Source organism: Dermacentor albipictus, chromosome 1 (genome assembly GCF_038994185.2).
Source record: "Dermacentor albipictus isolate Rhodes 1998 colony chromosome 1, USDA_Dalb.pri_finalv2, whole genome shotgun sequence".
In the NCBI taxonomy this organism is placed as follows: Eukaryota; Metazoa; Arthropoda; class Arachnida; order Ixodida; family Ixodidae; genus Dermacentor; species Dermacentor albipictus.
In genome coordinates, this window is record NC_091821.1 from 506,086,944 (window position 1) to 506,106,956 (window position 20,013).

Below are 20,013 nucleotides of genomic sequence, written 5' to 3' on the forward strand. Positions count from 1 at the left end.
TCTCAAGCCGTGCACGTGAAGTTTGAGTCAATGTTGATCCCACCGAAGTTTGGGTTAGGCCTAACCCCATAGAGTTCGTGGACGCGCTGCCGATGGAGCTGGCCTTAAATAGTAAACAGTCAGGACGAAGGAAACTGCTCTTATAGTTAGGTTGCGGCCCTATAGCGATTTGATTACTCTTCACTTCGCACGGCACGTACACAATAAGCGGCAAGTGGCGACACAGTGCTGTGCCAACATCTTGTACTTTGGTCACCGTTCCCGAATGCAGCCAGTCGCATTCCCATAGATGGCGGGTCTGTGTGTGTTGTTATGCTGACATTTCTTAATTCCAAAGAACCATTGTTTACCTCTGCGTCAAACAGGAAAGAAGAGACAGTGCATTCGATACAGCAGCATAAACTCGCTCAGTTGACAACGGTGTCAGCGATGGCATCCGCCTTTTTGCGAGAGAACTACTCGGCATATTAGTGGAGACTTACGCCGAGCACAGTCTCTAATAATACTTTATAGCATGCGCAAACTGTAAGTATGATGAAGTTAAACAAAACCGGGAATCGGTAGTAGCAGCCCGTAATATATATGTATCTGTATCACAGTTGCAGTTGTATAAGGGACTCGACCGCTCCTACTGACTCGTCTGTGTGTTTTGCTACGTTTTGAGATTATTTCACATCAGTGATGTGAAATAATCTACAATCTTTCTACAATAACTGAAGCCAACAGCGATCTGAAGCTGTAGAGGTAAACAAATGCACTGCTTTGGCAAATCCCACGTGGAAGGCTGTGCTCGAAGGCTTGAATCTGTAAAAGGAATAAAAAAAAGCGATGTGCAAGCGCAGACATCAGCGACAACGAACTCAAGGCAGCCGCGTCGGCAGACGGAACTTAGCGTGCCTTTATTGGCCGCGCTGCTACCACAGCAGCGCACTCAGGCCTGTTCACCCACTATACTCGATGGGTGAACGACGTGCTGCCCCGGAGAAACCATTAATAATTAATCGCAATTTACGAACCGCACAACCAACGCACACTCAACATGGGCGCAGGTTGTGGGGGTTCCACTCTGCGTGCGGCTAGGGCTGAAGGCGAGCTCCCGATCTAGCCCCACGCAGTCGCTTTGTGTTACTCCCCAACCTGTAGCGCGGGAATCGCGGCTACGTCGGGTTCGAACAAATAAGGCAACCAGCGGCGTCAACTGTAAGAACGTTTATTGCTACTGGCAATAAAGAACACTGGCAGAGGGACGTCCTTTCTGTAATAATAATAAATAGGCTGGCCTCGTTGCCCGGGATAGTCAGGCAACGTGGTCACTCACGGGTTGCGGCAGGTACTCCAGTCTGGCAGGTTAGGGGTCCGGCCTCAGAGAGAGAGGGTCTCTCCCGGTCGCGCTTTTTTGTACCTTTTTACCTGGGCGAGGGGAATGTCCTCCTCGCCCATCAGCTACCTGCCCGCGAGTCGGGGAGAAAGGGCGCGCGTGCGTCGCGAGAGCGAGGGAGAATCGGGAGAGGGCATAGTGCGCCTCTCCCCTGTCTATGCCGGCTCTCAACGCGACGGCGTGGGGCAAGATGGGCACCTGTGCTCCCCACAAGGTACACAAATTAACCGGCGAAATCCCCGACAACCTTCCAAAATGTTTCCAGCGACAAGTGTCAGAGGGCAGCACAGGAACATGAAAGAGGCGGATTGCTACGAATGGGTGGATGTCTGATTTTCCCTTCATTAATCATTATAGAACTACACTACATGAGGTCACTGGCAGAGCACCATGTGAAATGCTCCTGGAAAAGATGTTCAAGACACCTATGGATTTTCTTCGGCCGAGTTTACACACTTCAGTCGTGCTGAAATAGCTTAAGTAAAAGCTGCATGCCAACCAAGGGTGGCATTCTTCTCCACTGCCGAAAGTGGGAAATAACATACTTGTAAAGAACTTCCGTAAAGGCCCGCTGTGGGTACCTGCACGTGTCGTGAGCACCACAGGTCAGTCAGCAGCTACCGTATGTCTCAGTGATGGCACTGTCTGGCATAAACATGGTGACGGCCTACGTCTTCAACGCGAAGATGTCCCCACGCCAACTACGGGACCATTGGAGCCTAAATCTTCTACAACACCAGACATCGATAACTGTCCAACAACTGTGTGCAATATTCGTTCGGCTGTTTCAGCAAACTCGGAGCCAGCCATGAACGAGACTGGTGGCACAGAAGAGACTGCTTTGAACTGTCTCAACTCGGTATACAGCATGCCTCAGTTGCAAGATGCACCAGAAGCTGCAAGCCAGTATAGCGCTACTCCCCATAATGTTTCTCTTGGATAATCTAAGGAGCGAGGACTGTTACGGTTTCACTTTAGATGGCTGTCCGTTGCATGGCAGCACTTGCGCACCCCTGTAAAGGCGGAGAAAATAAACAACACACGATCAGTTGCAAGCTCAATCTAGAGTGTACATGCAGTCGTGCTGCAGTATATGTCGTTGGTTTCTGTTCGTCGGGCATAACCATAAACGGCAACCGCAGAGCCAGTCTGCCTCTCGGAACTGCTCGGCTACACTCGTAATAAGCATGCTAGTAGCCTCTGTGCTGAACGAGTAACCCACTAGACTCCAGTTCTGTCGAAGCAGCCAAGTCCTTAATTAGTCATGATTGTGGGTCGTTCTCTGGGAGTGTAATACCTTGCAAGATGCTTTTCAGCTTGTCAAACAGTGGATCACGTGGTTGCTTTTAACCAGACGTTCTATATTCTTTAGGATAGTGACATCGTCTGTTACAGACTGAGGGGCAACTGTTTTGAACATGATGCGTTGCTCAGGCTCGTGGCTATTAATTGGGAACAGCAATTCAAGTAGAGTCTGGCTTGGATTGTCTGGACCGTTGAAGAGAGCTCTGCTAAGGCATCTCCTGGAATGTTGACTGGTCCCCTTCTTTGTTTTATTGTGCAGTTAAGACCTTGCAGCCTAAGGACCCAGCACTTGACTCTTGGTGAGGCTTGATATATAGAAACATCCATGACAGAGAAGAATGGTCACAATGAATTTCAAATTTTGTGAATTCGAGGTAAGCTTTGAATTTATTGACTGGCCAGGCCACTGCCAGGCACTCCCATTCCTGACAGTGTACTGTTTTTCTGCCTTGGTGAGGACCCTGCTTATAAATGATGCAGGTCTCAATTCCTCAGGGTTTGCCTGGAATAGCACAGCTGCTATTCCAGTACCACTGGCATCCATCTCAACCACAAAGGGCTGGTTGAGATCAAGGAGGTTCACCATGGCATCATGGGAAGGGATTCCTTCAGTCTCTGGGAGGGTTGCTGGTTGGTCCACTGCCAAGGCGCATCTTTCTTCAAAAGAGTGGTGACGGGGCAGGGGGTGAGATAAAATCGAGGTGTAAAGCTTTGATAATACCCCGCCAGACCAAGGAAGCCTTGCAGTTGTTTGACTGTTGCTGGTTGAGGGTAGTGCAACACAGCAAGCACTTTGCCTTCATTGGGTCAACACTGCCCACGTGAAATCATATGTCCAAAGAACTTGAGTGAATGGTGACAGAGTTGGATCTTGTCTGGATTAAAGGTGAGGCCTGCTGCTGTGACCCATTGTAGTACACATTGAATGTGTACCATGCGTTTGTCCTGAGTGTCTAAATAAACCAGGATGTCGTCAAGGAATGCCATTGCAAATTTGTAATTTATACCATCCAAAACACTGTCCATCAATGTTTGGAAGTTCGCTAGCCTGCCTGCCACTCCGAAGGGCATCCTAGTGAATTCGAAAGTGCCCTGGTAGAAAATAAATGTGGCCTTCGGGATATCCTGTTTGCACACTAGGATTGGAAAAAAGCTTTTGAAAATATCAAAACCTGAAAACCATTGTGCCTGACCCAGCTGTGCCAAGAGCCACTTGATCCTGGGCAAGGGATGAGCAAGTACGTTTGTCTGGCTCTTCAGTTGCCAATAATTGATGGCTAGGCAAAAGCTGGAAGTCTTTTTTACAACTAAAACAGAAGCACTGGTCCACTGGCTGGTGCTCGGGTATGAGTTCTTGTTCTAAGAGATCACGGATGCAGATATTCATAATGACCTACTTTTTCACATTGACTGGGTGAAGCTTGCAACGTACAGGTATGCTGTCCCCAGTGTCAATTTGATGTTCAGCTAATGGTGTGCACCCGAGGGTACTTGTAATAATAGGGCTGCAGATCTCAAGCACTTGCGCTAGACATGGGTCTACATTCACCTGAGCCTGCAAAGCAAGCAGGATCGTTGGAGGTTGGGACTTCAGAGTTCGCCATAGGCTCAGGTTGCTTGGCAAAGATAGCTTGCTGGTCGTAGGATTCTTCACTGTCTAGCTCCTCTAGCTCTGCGGTTCAGTTCCAATTGTCCAGCCTCCAAGTGCAATAAGGAGTGATATCCCGGTCACTGCCAGGAAATCCCTCCGGAGTGCGATGTCTCTATAGAGAGTGAGCACACACAGAAAACACTGCTGCCGGGAGCGGACCTTGCATCGGAGTGAAGTAGTAGATTGGGACCAGCCCATGGCCAGGTGAACCGTGCGTACCTCTCTTTTATGGCTGGCCCTCGTGGCTTCAGCAGCCGCGGTCGCTTGCTGTCCCAGAAGGATGAAGATGTACCCCAATGTCCAAGAGTGCCTGGAATGTCTTTGCTCCGATAAAGATGCCAAGAAAGGGTTCCTTTCTGCCAACAGTGGCCACAACCTGGAGGACGCTGTCGGAGGTACCCGCCGGCATAGCATCTACCAACACATGTTTCCCCAGTACTGACTCTGGTCATTTAGCCCCCAGGTGCCTCGGACGACAGTACTGTAGCCACCTGGGTGGCATAGTTTGCCTACCCATTGCGCATTAGCGGGCAACATGGCTGACCCTTCCGCAGCACTAACCGTGGACTTGTAATGTGTTGGGTCGCTGCCAACAACAAGCGGCCGGTTGCGGGGCATGGGAGACTGGCTGCGTCAGCATGGGCACAGTGGAGGCGGGATGAATGTGATCACGGAGATAGGACAGTTGGACAGCTGTGGAGTGTAGTGGCCAGTGGTATGCCAAAGACATTGTGGTAGATGTAGTAGTGCCTACAGTGGCAGCCCTGTGTGGTTAGATTACCAGATCTTTTGCAACCTGATTTGTTAATAGTGGCAGTGGTTTGTACTGCCTTCGCCATCATGCTCTTTCCATCAAGCCATCCACCACCGTCGCGAGCTCCTTCAAGGTTGTAAATGTTGACTGTTCTGCGAGGAACTTGTAGCTGCGGGCGCATTTGGCGGAGAACCCGCTCCACCTCTTCTGCTGGTACGGTTTCGCCAATGGGGTCGTAGTATGCTGATAGCACATAGATGAACACCTTCAGGTTCTCTTCTGGGTGCAGGGTGCGTTGTTGGAGCTCTTCCTTCAGGCTACGTTTCAAATGGATTGAAGTGAACTCCACACAGAACACTTGCGTGAATTATTCCCATGTGGTGAAAACGCCAGTGAAGCGCCACCACAGCTTAGTGCTGCCCTCCAAGGTAGCCGGCACCACATTAGTGAGCCTTTTGGCTGAGTCGATTCCCAACATGAGGCAAAAGTTCTCTAAACATTTGAGGAATACCTCCGGCAACTGTAAGTGGCTGAAACCCGAGGACTTCGGTGGCTCTGTGGCGATGTATGGCATGGAAGTCACAACAGGCAGCTGTGACACTTGCACCCGCATCCCTAAGCCTATCAGCACAGTAGTCACTGTAGCTGTCATCACTCGTTGCTGCAGCAGAGAGACAACCTGTTCATGCCGGATGGGTGATCCATCTATCTGGTTTACCAGCTATTGCACAACTTCCTCCAGAACATTTACGCTATCCATTTCGATCCCGGACGAGCCACCACTTGTCAGGGATGAAATGTGCACACAGCGTCTCAAACACTCTTTATCTTCCTCCTGACCTGTGTTGATGCTGATGCTGCTGCTGATGATGATGATGTCTTTCCTACTGGTGGTGCCATCTCTTGGCCTTGCAGTTGCTGTCTCCACCACACAGTCCTTTCAGGTGTCTGATCAGCATTTCCGTTTTGTGAACACATAAACTCTCTGTCCCACAGCAGGCATATTGACACGTGTATTTGTTTATCTTTATCGGGTGACCACATTTCACTGCCTAACAAATGTTATTGCACAGCGCAGGATGCGCCTGCATGTATCAGAAGTTTCTGGAATGTTATCGATGGTTCCATCTACTGTCTGTCACCATGTATGTGTGGCATGAATATTGTAGAACTTTGTGGTAGACACGCGGGTTCTAGGGATTACTCTGGGACATTCGACAACTGATGTTGTGGGGATGCGCGACCCTCACGCGTCCCCTGATATGTTGTTTTCCCGCATAGCTCCCGTCTCCTGTAATCCGGTGTTGCCGCGTGGCCCGATGCCCCCGGCAGTCAGTCTGGTTGAAGCGTAGTACGAGAGATGGCGCGAATTTTGCGCTGCTAACGCCACCTAACGGCGGGGTTACTTGGGCGCGGGAAGGAGAAGGCGCTTCCTCTTTGGTTCGGGGACGGCAAGCAGCGCGGGCGTGCTGGGCGGGCGCCAATCCATGCTTCTGCGAGACCGTCTCGCAAGCGCTCGTTCAAACGCGCCACCGTTCACATGACCGTTCGTGCGAATGACCAGGCGTTGGGATCCAGCATCGGGCAAACATATTCGCTCGCTATTCGGTCGCGGTGAGTCCAACTTCTGCGATTTGTCGCGCGCCCATCGGCATGTTTTCAGAATACTAACTCGGCTAGCAGGCATTGATCTATGAAAGGCGCAATAAATGCCCTTGCGGTTGTTTGCACGACTGTGTTGTCGTTCCTTTGTCCCAGGAGCAAGGGTGAGAACCCCACAATGTATAAAAGCCAACAAGCTTGACCCGCTGATCAGATTTTCGACGATTTCTGACTGTGTTCACCACTTTTGTTGAGCTTTGAGTGTAGCTGTTTTTTGTGGGCTCAGGTTCGCCCAATAAAGTTTTGCCATTCACAGTTTTGTTGCTGTGTCCTCCACCGTCACTACCATGTGACAATATAACTCAGCTTAGGGCCCATCGCACCCAGCGAAGCCAAAGACAGGCAGAAAAGCAACAGACACGTAAATTCGACATTACACCAGACTATGCTGACTATGCCGACCAACTGCTGGCCACCCATTCTTCACTTAGGACTATATTCTTGACACGCATGGTGGCTGCACGGTCTCCATTATTGCCATGTTGACTCTCTGATTGGCTATCGAGAGGTCACATGTTTTAAAATTTCTACAGGAAGTGAAAGCTTTTCAAAATGCAATATTGCTTTTTCATCAACATGAGGAAACATGTGGCGCTGCAAATTGTATTGACTAATAATTTTTTAGTCAGGAGAAGATGAACTACCAGTCGATTTATTCAAAGATGGTGGAGACATAATGCTTGAAAAACTAACGGCCCTTTATACAAACTGTTTGTCGACTTCAATGGTCCCAGAGAACTGGAACAATGCCAAAATTATACAAATTCACAAAAAGGGAGACGTTAAAGAATTGAAAAATTATAGGCCCATTAGCTTACTACCAATATTTTATAAAATATTCACCAAGATAATCTCCAATAGAATGAGGGCAACACTGGACTTCAGTCAACCAAGGAAAAAGGCAGGTTTCCGGAAGGGATACTCTACAATAGATCGCATCCATGTCATCAATCAGGTAACCGAGAAATCCACAGAGTAATATCAGCCTCTCTACATGGCTTTCATGTATTACAAAAAGGCATTTGATTCTGTAGAGATACCAGCAGTCATCGAGGCACTGTATAATCAAGGAGTACCAGAGGCATAGATGAATACCTTGGAAAATATCTACAAAGATTCCACAGCTACCTTGGTTCTCCACAAGAAAAGTAGAAAGATACCTATAAAGAAAGGGGTCAGACAAGGGGAGGCAATCTCTCCAGTGCTATTCATGGCATGTTTGGAAGAAGTATTCAAGCGAATAAACTGGGAAGACTTAGGAGTAAGGATCAACGGCAAATATCTCGGCAACCTTCAGTTTGCAGATGACATTGTCCTGTTCAGCTACACTGGGGACGAGTTACAACAAATGATTGGGGGCCTTAACAGAGAGAGCGTAAGAATTGGGTTGAAGATTAATGTGCAGAAGACAAAGATAATGACTAATAGCTGGACAAGGGAACAAGAGTTGAGGATCACCAGTCAGCCTCTACAGTTCGTGATGGAGTATGTTTACCTAGGCCAATTGCTCAATGGGGACCCTGATCGTGAGAAGGAAATTTACAGAATAAAAATGGGCTGGAGCGCATTTGGCAGATACTGTCAGATCCTGACTGGAAGCCTACCATTATCATTAAAAAGAAAGAAAAGAAGAAAAAGAAAATTCTACCGGTGCTGACATATGGGGCAGAAACTTGGAGACTGACAAAGAAGCTCGAAAACAAGTTAAGGACTGCGCAAAGAGTGATGGAACGAAGATTGTTAAGCATAACTTTAAGAGACGGGAAGAGAGCAGTATGGATCAGAGAGCAAACAGAGACACCTGATATTCTAATTGACATTAAGAGAAAAAAATGGAGCTGCGCAGGTCAGTAATGTGTAGGTTAGATAACCAGTGGACCATTAGGGTTACGGAATGGGTGCCAAGGGAAGAGAAGTGAAGTCGAGGACGGCAGAAGACTAGGTGGGGGGATGAAATTAAGAAATTCGCAGGTGCTAGCTGGAATCGGTTGGCGCAGGACAGGGGTAATTGGAGATCACAGGGAGAGGCCTTCATCCTGCAGTCGGCAAAACATAGGATGATGATGATGATGAATTTTTTCTGGTCCTTGGCAGGTGTATTGATGTGTTAGCACTTTAAAAAGAAAGGGAAGCGTGGTGTGCATGAGCCTGTGCAATGCATCTACAATTTCCCGAATATGTGGTGGTGGTCCAAGCTAGCTGTTATTTCAGCTTGCTGATTGGCTGAAGGATTATCCCATGAGGAGCATCACGGGAAGGGCACTTTCGTAAACATCAATTTGCTTTTGCATGGCATTGTGCTGGGCTGCCATTGCAGAGATTTTTCACCATAATTCGTGGTGTGACAAGCTGCACGAAATATGTATGCTAATGAGCAGCCATGTGCTATGACGGCCAAAAGGCATATGTATCGCCACATTTTCCCCTTCGTTTGGAGCCATGAAAATGTTTTGTTCATAAAACATGCTGATAACCTTTCCATCGCTCTCAGGTGGTGTTTGCATGTGTGTTTTAGGCCATCATTTTTTTAAGAACACATTTATTTGGAGGAAGATTGGTTGAACATTACAAACCTTCTGCGACTTTTTGCACTTCTCACTCCTCTGTTTGTATTGTTGTGAGGGTACCAGGCTGACGCCAGGTCACATAGAGTCGCAGGCACGAGATGGTAGGCAACTGTGTAGAATAGCAGGCAGGGGACAGTAAGCAACAGTGCGTGGCAGGATGCAGTGCGGCGGGACAAAACGCAGACTGTGTGTGTGTGCATGCACTGAGGATTTCCCGAAATAAAGAATGTACTTGGCATTGTAATCAAGATAAACAACTTTTCACATTATCAGAGGTTATGACAACGGTGGCTTTTTAATTTATAGAAAGAAATGGACGCGAGGCGGCTCCTTGAAGTTTTATCTTGCGGTGCGAGTAAGCAGTGAAGTGTGCAAGATATGGCAGTGCCGGCGCTTGCATCGCACAGGAGACTACCTGCGGTGCACAAAACATTATCGGTGATATTAGGCTGCTCTCAGCCAGCCAAGTTTGGCTGAGTCACTTGCGTTTCACGAGATAGTAGTAATGCACCCTAGAACATGTACTCTTCACCACATGGTTAGTTGTGTATGCTGCCTCAAGGTATAAAAAACAAGCACTTTGGCACCAATATACGATGACTCATTCTGTTTCTCTAGGACATACATCCTAGCGATGAAGCAGACGATGGCTTGTATGTTGCAGACAACAAAAGCGAGAATGGTTTTCGACAGAATAATTGTACACCTTGAGCTAGCTCCTTTATTTGTACTCAGGAGGGAAACTGTTTTGCTTTATCGAGAATGTTGAGTTCACTGCTTACATTACAATTTGTCTGGTGAAATGTCAAATTTGCGTCATGTTAAGAAAGCAAATCAGGGCCATCAGTGTCTTTTTGTACGCTTCGCACCTATAGAAAAATGACACAATGTCTAGAATAGAGCCCTTGGACTCTTCCGTTCATGTGCGCACACTCCTATTAAGTCAGAGAAAAGTCCTAAACTATGTAAAGTAATTGTTGCAGAGAGCCAGTTGTGTTCTTTTTTTCTCTCGAGTCTGCGAGGCTCCTTTGCGCCGGCACTGGCAGCAAGCATGCAGTAAGAACAGGCTGAGCATTATTGTGGTTGTTGTTTCCATCAGGTCCGAAGTGACCGTGTTAATGCACAGCCTGTTCTTAACGCATGCTTCCCACCAGTGTTCTCTCATCATGGCTTTGCTTCCGTCAGCTTCCCCGCCATCAAACCCACCGTCCCTGCAGGTGTGCTGCCACGGCATGTTTGCCGCTAGCATGGATGCGCAGCCTACATAGGTCAGCTGCAGAATTTTGTTTACGGGATCTCAGCATTTCTGACGTGGCATCATCATTATTTCTAGCACAGCGGTGGGCATTGAGATTAAGTGTGCTTGCTTAAAACACTTGTGCAAGAGTAAAACGTTTTAGTCTTTCCAAAAAACTACAGCACGACCGTTCGATCGTGGCACTACACAGTAACAAAGTGGGGGGTGCAATTATTATACAGGGGAAAACAAAAATCCTAATTTTGAAGAACATAGTTGGGGGTGCATTTATTATACAAGTGCATTAATTAGTATGTACGGTAGTTTCGTGACTCGCATTGTGCCGCTGGTGGTTGTTCACTGTCACTGCAATGTGACAATATGGCTTAGATCTGTTTCATGGGTGGATAATAGGAGGAAGTAGCTTGGCTTCACATTCCCCATTCAAATTCATGTGAAACTCCAAAATATTCTCATTGCACAGCTGCTTGTGTGAAATTCACTTTACTTTATAGGAAAGGTAAATTGGAGTTACTGTTGAAAGTAGTTTTTAGATATTTTTATTGGAAATTGCCAGAAATTGGCATCAGAAACAGTGAAGCACTATGTTTACAACGCTGTTAGATGATACCGAAAACAAAAATTTCAACTCTATAAATTTTTCAGAAAGTTATAGCAGAAGTTTTGCTCTGACACTAGTGCTGTAAACATGGTGAACAGTGCAGACGACAGAACAGAGGCACTGACTGTCAAATTACTGTATATTTAAGAGTAAAAGACACTTGTTGCTCTCTTCTAATGCACACTTCAAAAATTTCACTTGCACTCCGGTCACAATACTACTACTTCACTATGTGCACTATGCAAAGTTGTGTTATCACCAGTACGCAAACAACATTTATGAATATGCATCAACTGCCAGAAGGGACCGCATGCCTCATTGCACCATCTTTTGTTTTTTTTTCGACATAGAAATGAACTATCTAAGGCTATTAGTTTTGACATCGAGTAAGTTTTCACAAATTTTACTTTTCAGTTCTCTTGGGCTGCTCTCACACATTTACAAACCGTTTCTTCTTGGTTTCTTTCTTAAATTCTGTTAAATTATTGTTTTCTGTGCCCTCTGCGACTTTGTTTCTTAATTAGTACTTCAGTTTTCACTGTGCTTTGTTTCTGGCCAACCAAGCAACTTATATATAGCATTGGGCTTTTATGTCATCACTTGTCATCTCTGCCTCATATAACTGTACAGCTGGATTAAAGATTAGTTGGTATTCAATTCACATGTTTTGCTGGTATATCTCTTGTTGCATTGTCTGCTCGGTTCACTATGATTAATGTAAACCAGCTATCCCAGTCTTGAACTCTTGCACCATTGCTATATTATAAGCCATTCTTATAATACAGTCGACTCTTATTACAACGGACCCTGATAATCCGACAAAAAATGTCTGTTTTATTCGAAGTCCATAATATTCAAAAGGCCTCGCTTCTGAAGCTTTGTTCGCTATGTGTAACAATGTTATTGCAAAGAGTGAGTGACGAACGTCCAAAGTAAAAAACAATTTAAAAAATGTTGCAGTTTCACTTGATAGGTGAAACATCGATTAAGATAGCAAATTAGTAGACAGCTATGCGAATTACGAGTAGTAGTTTTATTGGCCGTATAAAGTTATAAACATTCACTTACTAACTAAATTAACAAGCACGATGTCATGCACGCCGCACAGGTAAACGTGAGTGCATCTCGTTTGATGACCGTGGAAAGTTGCTGTCAAAATCTTGGAGTGAACAGCGCAGTAGCAGCAGCGAGCGAATTAACCTTCGTGCTGTCTCTTGCTTCAACGCAAACTAAACATTGAAAGCATGGCGCGTAAGGAGCTACCAGCACTAGGTGCAGTTTGTGCACATCGCAGATCGCTTTCAAGATATGACACCTGTGCGGGTGTGCGCTTTGTCCACATCGCAGATCACTTTCAAGACATGACGTCCACGCCGTAAGTAGCAGCTTCCGGAGTAGAACCCCTCTCTCCCTTGGCTCCTCCTCTTGCCTTGCGCGTGAAAGAAGACAGCGTGCTTCCACCCCGCCTTTTTCCCTCGCGCATGTGATATGGAGCCACAATTGTCGGCTGACCCTCGCAAGTCAGTTGTCAGCCCATGTCAACATGGCAAAAGTCTGTTTTATACTCCCGATCTTTACAGAAATTGCCGCTAATTTCGTCCGCTGTAGCCACTAGTGCGTTGTAGCGCGGTCCATTAAAAGCGAACTTCGTTGCAATAATAAAATAGGTAGAGGTTGAAATGTTAGCCTTTACATCAGAAAGTCTGTTGTACACAGGTCTGTTGTAACGAGCGCAGAATGTACATCAGTTTTGTCTACATTGGGTGTCCTGATAGAAGTGAATGCAGAATTCTGTGCTTTTCTCTGTTTTTTTTTTTTTGCTGTTTCGTAATAACAGAATTGCAAGCCCGATTCTGCATGTTATTAAATTTTTGTTTTTTGTTCTTGTAGTATCTTAAAAACAGTCTGATAAAGGTAACGCCACTGTTCAAGGAATAAAATATTCACATGTACGTCCCATGCGCTGGGAAACGCAATAGAATCTTGTTATGTTTTGAAAAATAACTCGAGAAAAAACGTACTGTCCTGGGAAATGTATGAACCAAAGTCTAAAAAATTTGGCAGACTTAACTGTATTGGACATCAGCGTAATGTGAAATGTTGCGCGAATTGTTGTAGCACAAGATGCTCACGCATGCCTTGCTGGTGAGGCCCCAGTGGCCCAAGACGCCTGTTGTTGCTTTTGCAGTTTACGTTTGCCCTCCTAGAATTCGGCCTGAGTCAGAAGCTTCTCCAGGCAGGGCATTTTGGCAGGGACGTGCCCATTCTGTGAGGGTCGTTGTAGCACAAGATGCCAATGCATGTCAAGCTGGTGCAAGCCAAGACGTGCTTTGTCGTTTTCCTATTGCATAGTGTTTTAACACGGCAATGGGTAACCAAAACAAAATCAAGTTAGTGGGTGACAGCAGAAAGCAATGCTGCCAGAATGAAACAATGCTTGCTTGTTGCCATCTGGAGCAGGGAACGACAGTGTGTTTGGGTTATCGCTCAATGTGTCGCCTTTTAAGAGCATGCAGTATGCTTTCAATGGCACTATGCCACATGCGCTGCGAAACAGATAGATTAAGATGTATATCGCCATAGGGTTGGCAACTATAGCGCTGAATGCAACTTGCAAAGACCCACTAAAAGATTTGCTGGTACCAGAAAAGGAAACTGAGTGCATTCCGACATTTTCGCTTGACACGAGAAAATGAGTACTGTGGGGAAGCTTCCTTGGTGGGTGCCTATCGTTCTCGATTGTGCATGCCTCGTGCCTTCTCTTGTTCACATGGGACTTAGAGGCTAGAAAATGTATCACGAAATAGCATTTTGACGATGAATTAAACATTGGTGCCTAAAGATTGTGTTTTCTGGGAGCATATTAACGGCTAAAAAAGAAGTGTAATGGTATTTGGTCAATTTTTGTGTTCCCGATGGCAAATGTTAGTGCTAGAAAATTGCATGAAACAGGATCGTATCAATGAGATTCTTTGGTTGCGAATCAAAACTGTCCATAAAGTGAGTCATCCATGGTACGAGTCCTAGGTGACAGTGAAAAACAAGAAAACTGCATTAAGAACTCTGTAGTTGCTTTTGCACATAAAGGCACATGACAGCACTAAAATTTGATAAAAAATCAGATGAGCGGAAGGTTGTTCTACTGCATATTTGCAAATAGTGCACTGGATGGACAGGATGGCATGGATACACAGATTCAGAGGCAATGAGTCGTGGCGCCTTCTCATTTGGCAACACCTTCTGTGCCCAGGGCTGTGTGCAAGCACCAGGAGGTTCTGGAATACGAGCTGGAACGGAAGAAGAGCCTGTACGCATCCAGGGAGTCGCAACGAGCAGAAATTGTGAGTCTGCCAAAGGCCTTTACAGTGGAGCTGTTAGAACCATGCTGGGTTTCTCTTGATGCTCGCAGAGTATAAAAATAGCATCGCGCGCAGGAAAAAAAATTCGCCGAGCAGGGGGAGAGGAAGCTGAGAGAGAGTGAAAGCAGAGTATTTAAATAGCATCGCATAGCATAGTGACGTGGCGAGGGTAGGTAGAGCCTAGCAGGGCAGAAGAAGCAGTGCGGTGGGGACACAGGTGGTGTGACGTCATTGCTGTCCTATAAAAACCCACGCATGTGCTTCGGCAGATTTCAAGGAGTACATGACGTCGGAGCTAGTGTGCATCAGAGCTAAGGTTGCCGCTGCTTCGCTTTGGTGCGGTGTCTGGCACACAACACCGACGCATATGGCATCTCAATAAATCACTTCTGTTGCGGCAAGCACCTCAAATGGCATGCTGTCCCAGCCGAAACCCCTGACAGAGGAAGATGGCATAGATTTTTCCGAAGCATTAACTTGCCCCAGCTCTGCTGGTTCCTGGTGTTTGCGATAGCAAACACATGACAAAGTCTGCGGTTCGGCACTACTTTACTGGCCTTTCTGCAGCTCCACTGGTCTCTGGTGTTTGCGATGGCAGATCCACGCATCATTTTTTAATGCGATTAGCATTCGTTGCCTACTTCAGCTGTTTTGAGCCTATCTATCTGTCTTCTTGCACTGACCCAGTGGCCAAAGTTGTCTACCAGCATGGGCCAGTAGGTTTGTTCTCGTGGTTGGGATGCTGTCGTGGTTGTTCCAGGGCTGCCCTTTGTTTCATGATTTTAATGTCATCATGCAATCGTCCTCACATCTTCTACGCTGACCCTGCGAGTCAACTTGGGTCACCATGTAGGTTCTCATTGTTGTGATGCCGTTGTGGGACTGAATTCACAAATAATTTCTTTCATAAGAACTCCTTGCCATTGGCCGGCTGCATTCTTTATTAATATGCCTTGCATCTAGATTGGCTAAAATTTTATCTTACGGACATTTCAGTTAAGAAGGTTTTGTGAATTCAGGCCATGGTTACTACATCATCGTCATTCCAATTTTGTCATTCGATTCTTGTCATGCTGTCATTATCGGCCCATCGTCGTCATACAGTCATAATGCATTTGTTACACCATTGTGATGCTGTCGGCATTGTTCCATCGTTGTCATTCTAATTTCATCATCTGACTTCATCATCTGACTTTCGTGTTGCCATCATCATTTTCATCATTGTCGTTGCGCAGCCCGCCATGGTGGTGTAGTGGTTACGGCACTGCGCAACTAAGTCCGAGGGCACAGGATCTAATCCTGGTCATGGCGGCTGCATTTCTATGGGGGTGAAATGCTGAAACGCCTGTGTACCGTGCATTGGGTGCACTTTAAAGAACCCCAGGGGGTCAAAATTAGCCCGGAGTCCCCCACTATGGCGTGCCTCTTAATTAAATCGTGGTTTTGGCACATAAAACCCGAAACCCCAGAATTTTATTATCGATCATTGTCACACAGTCATCATACCTCGTTGTCATGCTTTCTCATGACTTCAGCAACACCATCCCATTGTTGTCGCGCCATTGTCATCCTACCACCTTCGCTGTTGCGTCGACGTCAATCCTTCTTCGTCATTGTACCATAATCAGGCTGTCGTCTTTCGATTGAGATTATGTTACTGTTGTCATGTCAGGGTCATCATTGCATCATTGTGAGGCAGTCGCTATCATGCATGCATCCACTGTGATACCACGTCGTTATGCCACTGTGGTTGTGCCATCATTGTCACTCCAGTACTGGCCTCGAGCTCGACCACTGGAAAAGCTGGCGCCACTGTCGCCGTGACGTGCTATCAGGGATCACGTGGACATAGCCGCTGCATCGGCTGCTTCGGGAGCGCCGAAGCGAGCTGAAAACGAGAGTTCAAATTCCCTTGTAGGCTGCGGATCTCATTTAGTGGCGAGATTTTCCCGCTTCGAGTGTCTCCTTTATAATGCTTGAAAGCACTACAATAAGTAGTGGCTGCCTTTGAAGGTGCGCAACATGGTAGGCTACTGCTCAGTGCTGCAGTGCCGGACGTACGCAACAGGGCCCAGTGTCAGCCTTATTCACACGTAGCCGCAGGGCAAGAAGCTACATGAAGCATGGCTCGCGAAACATAAAACCGGCAAACAGGCATCGGCTACAACTCGGGTATGCAGCAAGAACAGATGTGAGGAAGATTTCTGCTACGGCGCCGAGCCTGCGATGTTTGGCAAACGCACACTGAGACTCTCGCCCGAGTCCGCTGCCCGACTGATGTCATGACGGTTTCGTCTATGAACTTGTCGATGCTATAGATACTGGCAAGTTCACTGGAGTGGAAAGGGAGCGGTAAGAAGCAAATTTTAAAAAAAGACATGGCATATGGTCTTGTTTGTGTGATGATTTAATACACTGGATTACAAAAAAGAAGGAGCGGGAAATCACATGCTGAGAACACCGATAAACATACAGTGCGACGCAACTCGAGAAATAGTATTGAAACATGCGAAAAATTAGAAAAAGAAAAAATTATTCGTCGCGACGGCACATAACAGTCCCCGTAGGCGTCGAAGTCTCTACAATGAAATTATTTTTGAACAGCTCTGATAGCGCCCACGCAACAATGGTTGCTTGTATACTGTCAAATGCTCATATTCTGCGGCCTAAAGCTCATTGCACGGTGGGAAAACGCACATGCGGCGAAAGCGAAACAGTGCGCGGACAAGCATGCAGACACGCAGTCGGTCGCTGTGAATCTGTGCAATCGCTGCATTGAGGCTTCATTCTATTGCGCTCCATGTAGTTATACAAACTATATAAGAGCATATTTCACATAGTTTTGTGGGGTTTCCGGTTCTCGCGGTGGCTGTGTAAAGCCGTTGCGTTGTGTTGCCGGGGGCTCCGTGTCGCTCTCCTCCTTGCCTGGACGGGGTGGCAGCGGGTCATAAAACACTGTCACTCTGCTGTCATCCCGACCACGGGAAGGTCAACAGGCCTTCCCCATTGGCCGACTTTTTGGCGGGATTCGGGCCCTGCTTGCGTGCACTCCGGGTAAGGGCGCGCAAGACGGGCGCCCGGGGAGACCACATCGGGGCGTCGGAAGGTGCGTACGTGTTCCTCTCTGCGGGCGGCGGCCCCCTTTGTCCGCCGCCGGCCGGTGGTTACTTCGGCTCGTCGGGGTCCCGGCCTCGGCGGGCGCGCGCGCACTCTTCCGTCGTCTCGATGTCCTGAGGCAGCGTCTGCCGATCGTGCCCCCGTCTGTTCGTCTGTCGTTTCTCTCTATTTCCCTTTTCTCTGCTGTGGGGCGCGCGATGGCAGGCGCTGACCGAAGGATAGGCAAATTCTTACTGCTCGGGTTCTTTGTTCTTTGTTTCTCTCTCTGTCGCGGTGCGCCATTCTAGCGGCCACCGGCGACCATTCGGCCATGTTTTGTCTAATTAGATTAATATTCGGACGTGATGTTAAACGTGTGTTTGTATTTAATCCAACCTTAATAAATGTTCTTTGTTGTTTCTTGAGAGCTTTGCCTAGGGTCTCCCTTGCTGCGCGCGCGCGGTCTCGCCTTCCCCTAAGCTGTGGGGCCGGCGGGGCGCGTACGCGCGCAGCTGCGCGTCGGCACACGGATCGGGCCGGAGTAGGCGCGGACGCGCGGTGCCCTGCGCGCGCGGCGGCTCGGAGTGCTGGAACCCGCGGTGGTGGTCGTCCGGCGCGCCATGAGCGTCGCGGGTGAACACCACAGTTTGCTCTCAGCGTTTACCTACCTTTCACGCAAGAAGCTGGTTCGGGAGACTACATCGCGGCGACCGCGCGCAGTGGCGTTACTGTACATATTCGGTAAAGAGATAGCGTCTGTAAACGATTCTGTGGTTTTAGTTTGCCCAAGATTATTATTTAGACAGTAAAATCTTCTCTCGTTTCGAAAGTACATACAGGAATGTCCGGGAGAGCTCGCGCGTGGTGTTTTCAGGGAACGCTGATAGCAAAACCTATGAGGAGTGCACTGGGTGATCCCTCATACTACGCCAGCGAGGCGCTTCCGATAGATGGCGACTCCGTAACTCCTCGCCGCCAATACCAGCCAACTCGCTCTACTTGTCCAGGAGACCCCCAAATTCCGACCAGTTCTTCCTATTGTATTGATGCAGCCGTAACTCACTCCAAACCACTGCAAAAGAAAAATAAATTAAATATTCATAAAATATTAACAATAATAAAGAAAAACACCTCATGTAGCGACAACCGCGTCATTGGCCTTACATGCAAGGTAGCTAGCCTAAGTCAGATTTAAATCCAGGTCTTTTGTGTGCAGCCAGTGTAGGACTAACTCAGTTCACTTCATATTGATACATGCGTTAAAAAGTATGCATGCAGCAAAGGTCGAACATACGTTGCCTAATCATTGGTTCCGTTATGTCAGCTTCGCCATTATACAGCAGTGTTATGCAGTGAAGCATAGTAAAAGTGCAAGGGGGCCACTGTCATCGGACATATGGTGAGTGTTCCTCGATTATACAGGTGCGCACACAGTGTCTCCCGTCACAGTACAATCACCGAGATGACCAGTAACTTTACTGGCAGCCATTCAGAGGTTTTTGCGACATTGCTGTGATCCAGAAAAAAAAAGCGAAAATGTTTTTTTACAGTGAAGCTATATATAGCTAGGGCATTTGCATCATCTGTCATCCGTGAACAACCTGCGAACTAGCTCGTCGACGCCCCTCAGCGCAACTGCACGAATGCACTCGTGCCACTGCTCACGTTCATTGTGGTTGTCTCCTTCCACAGCTGGCTTTGTTGCCGCTTATTGCTTAAGGGTATGAGCCATTCATTGGCAAGAGGAAACTATCATCATCAGCAATCGTGCAAGCATCGTCATCTTCTTCCACAGCTGCCTCATTTGTGCCCCTTGGCACAACCGCTTGAACGCACTTATGCCTATGCGTACGCATTCCTCGCCTTCTTCTTTTTCCACAGCTGGTTCCATTGCCACTCATCATTCCAGCGTAGAATTTAATTTCTCTTCTGTTGTCACAATGGGGAGGCCGCGTTAAAATTTTTACGAAAACCTACACCGCGACCTACTGGATGAGTTTCAGCAACTAGATAACCACCACCTTCCCACCAACACCAAAGCACCTGGACTTGCCAACCTGTAATACGCCTTCTTGCTGGCAGCTCTCAACGTCAGGTAGCTGTGCTTACACAGAGCAGATTTGTTCCACGACACCCTACTCTGACGGGTATTCCTCTTGTTTCTCCGAGACGTGGTCAGATTTCTTTGTTCAAGTGGACGGCTACACCAGCGTCGTGTGTGCCCATCAAGTCAACTTGCGAGTTGGTGGAGTTGCCATATACGTGAGGAATGATGTAGTCACCACCGTCTGGCCATAACACGTTTCATCTACCACCCAAGAACTAGAAAGCATGTCATTTTGTGCCAATATGTGTGCTGTGAAGACTGCTGACGAAATAGTC

General features: G+C 47.3%; 1 protein-coding gene across 3 annotated transcripts in view; it reads left to right on the plus strand.

Annotated features, from left to right (window-relative positions):
* The window catches only part of LOC135907567 (sorting nexin-4-like), a 106,030-nt gene that overhangs the window by 46,729 nt on the left and 39,288 nt on the right, over positions 1-20,013 (plus strand). For all 3 annotated transcript variants that reach the window (XM_065439246.1, XM_065439247.1, XM_065439248.1), the window contains one exon: positions 14,427-14,517. In XM_065439246.1, the coding sequence (XP_065295318.1) occupies positions 14,427-14,517 (91 nt within the window). The remainder of the gene's footprint in view (positions 1-14,426; positions 14,518-20,013) is intronic.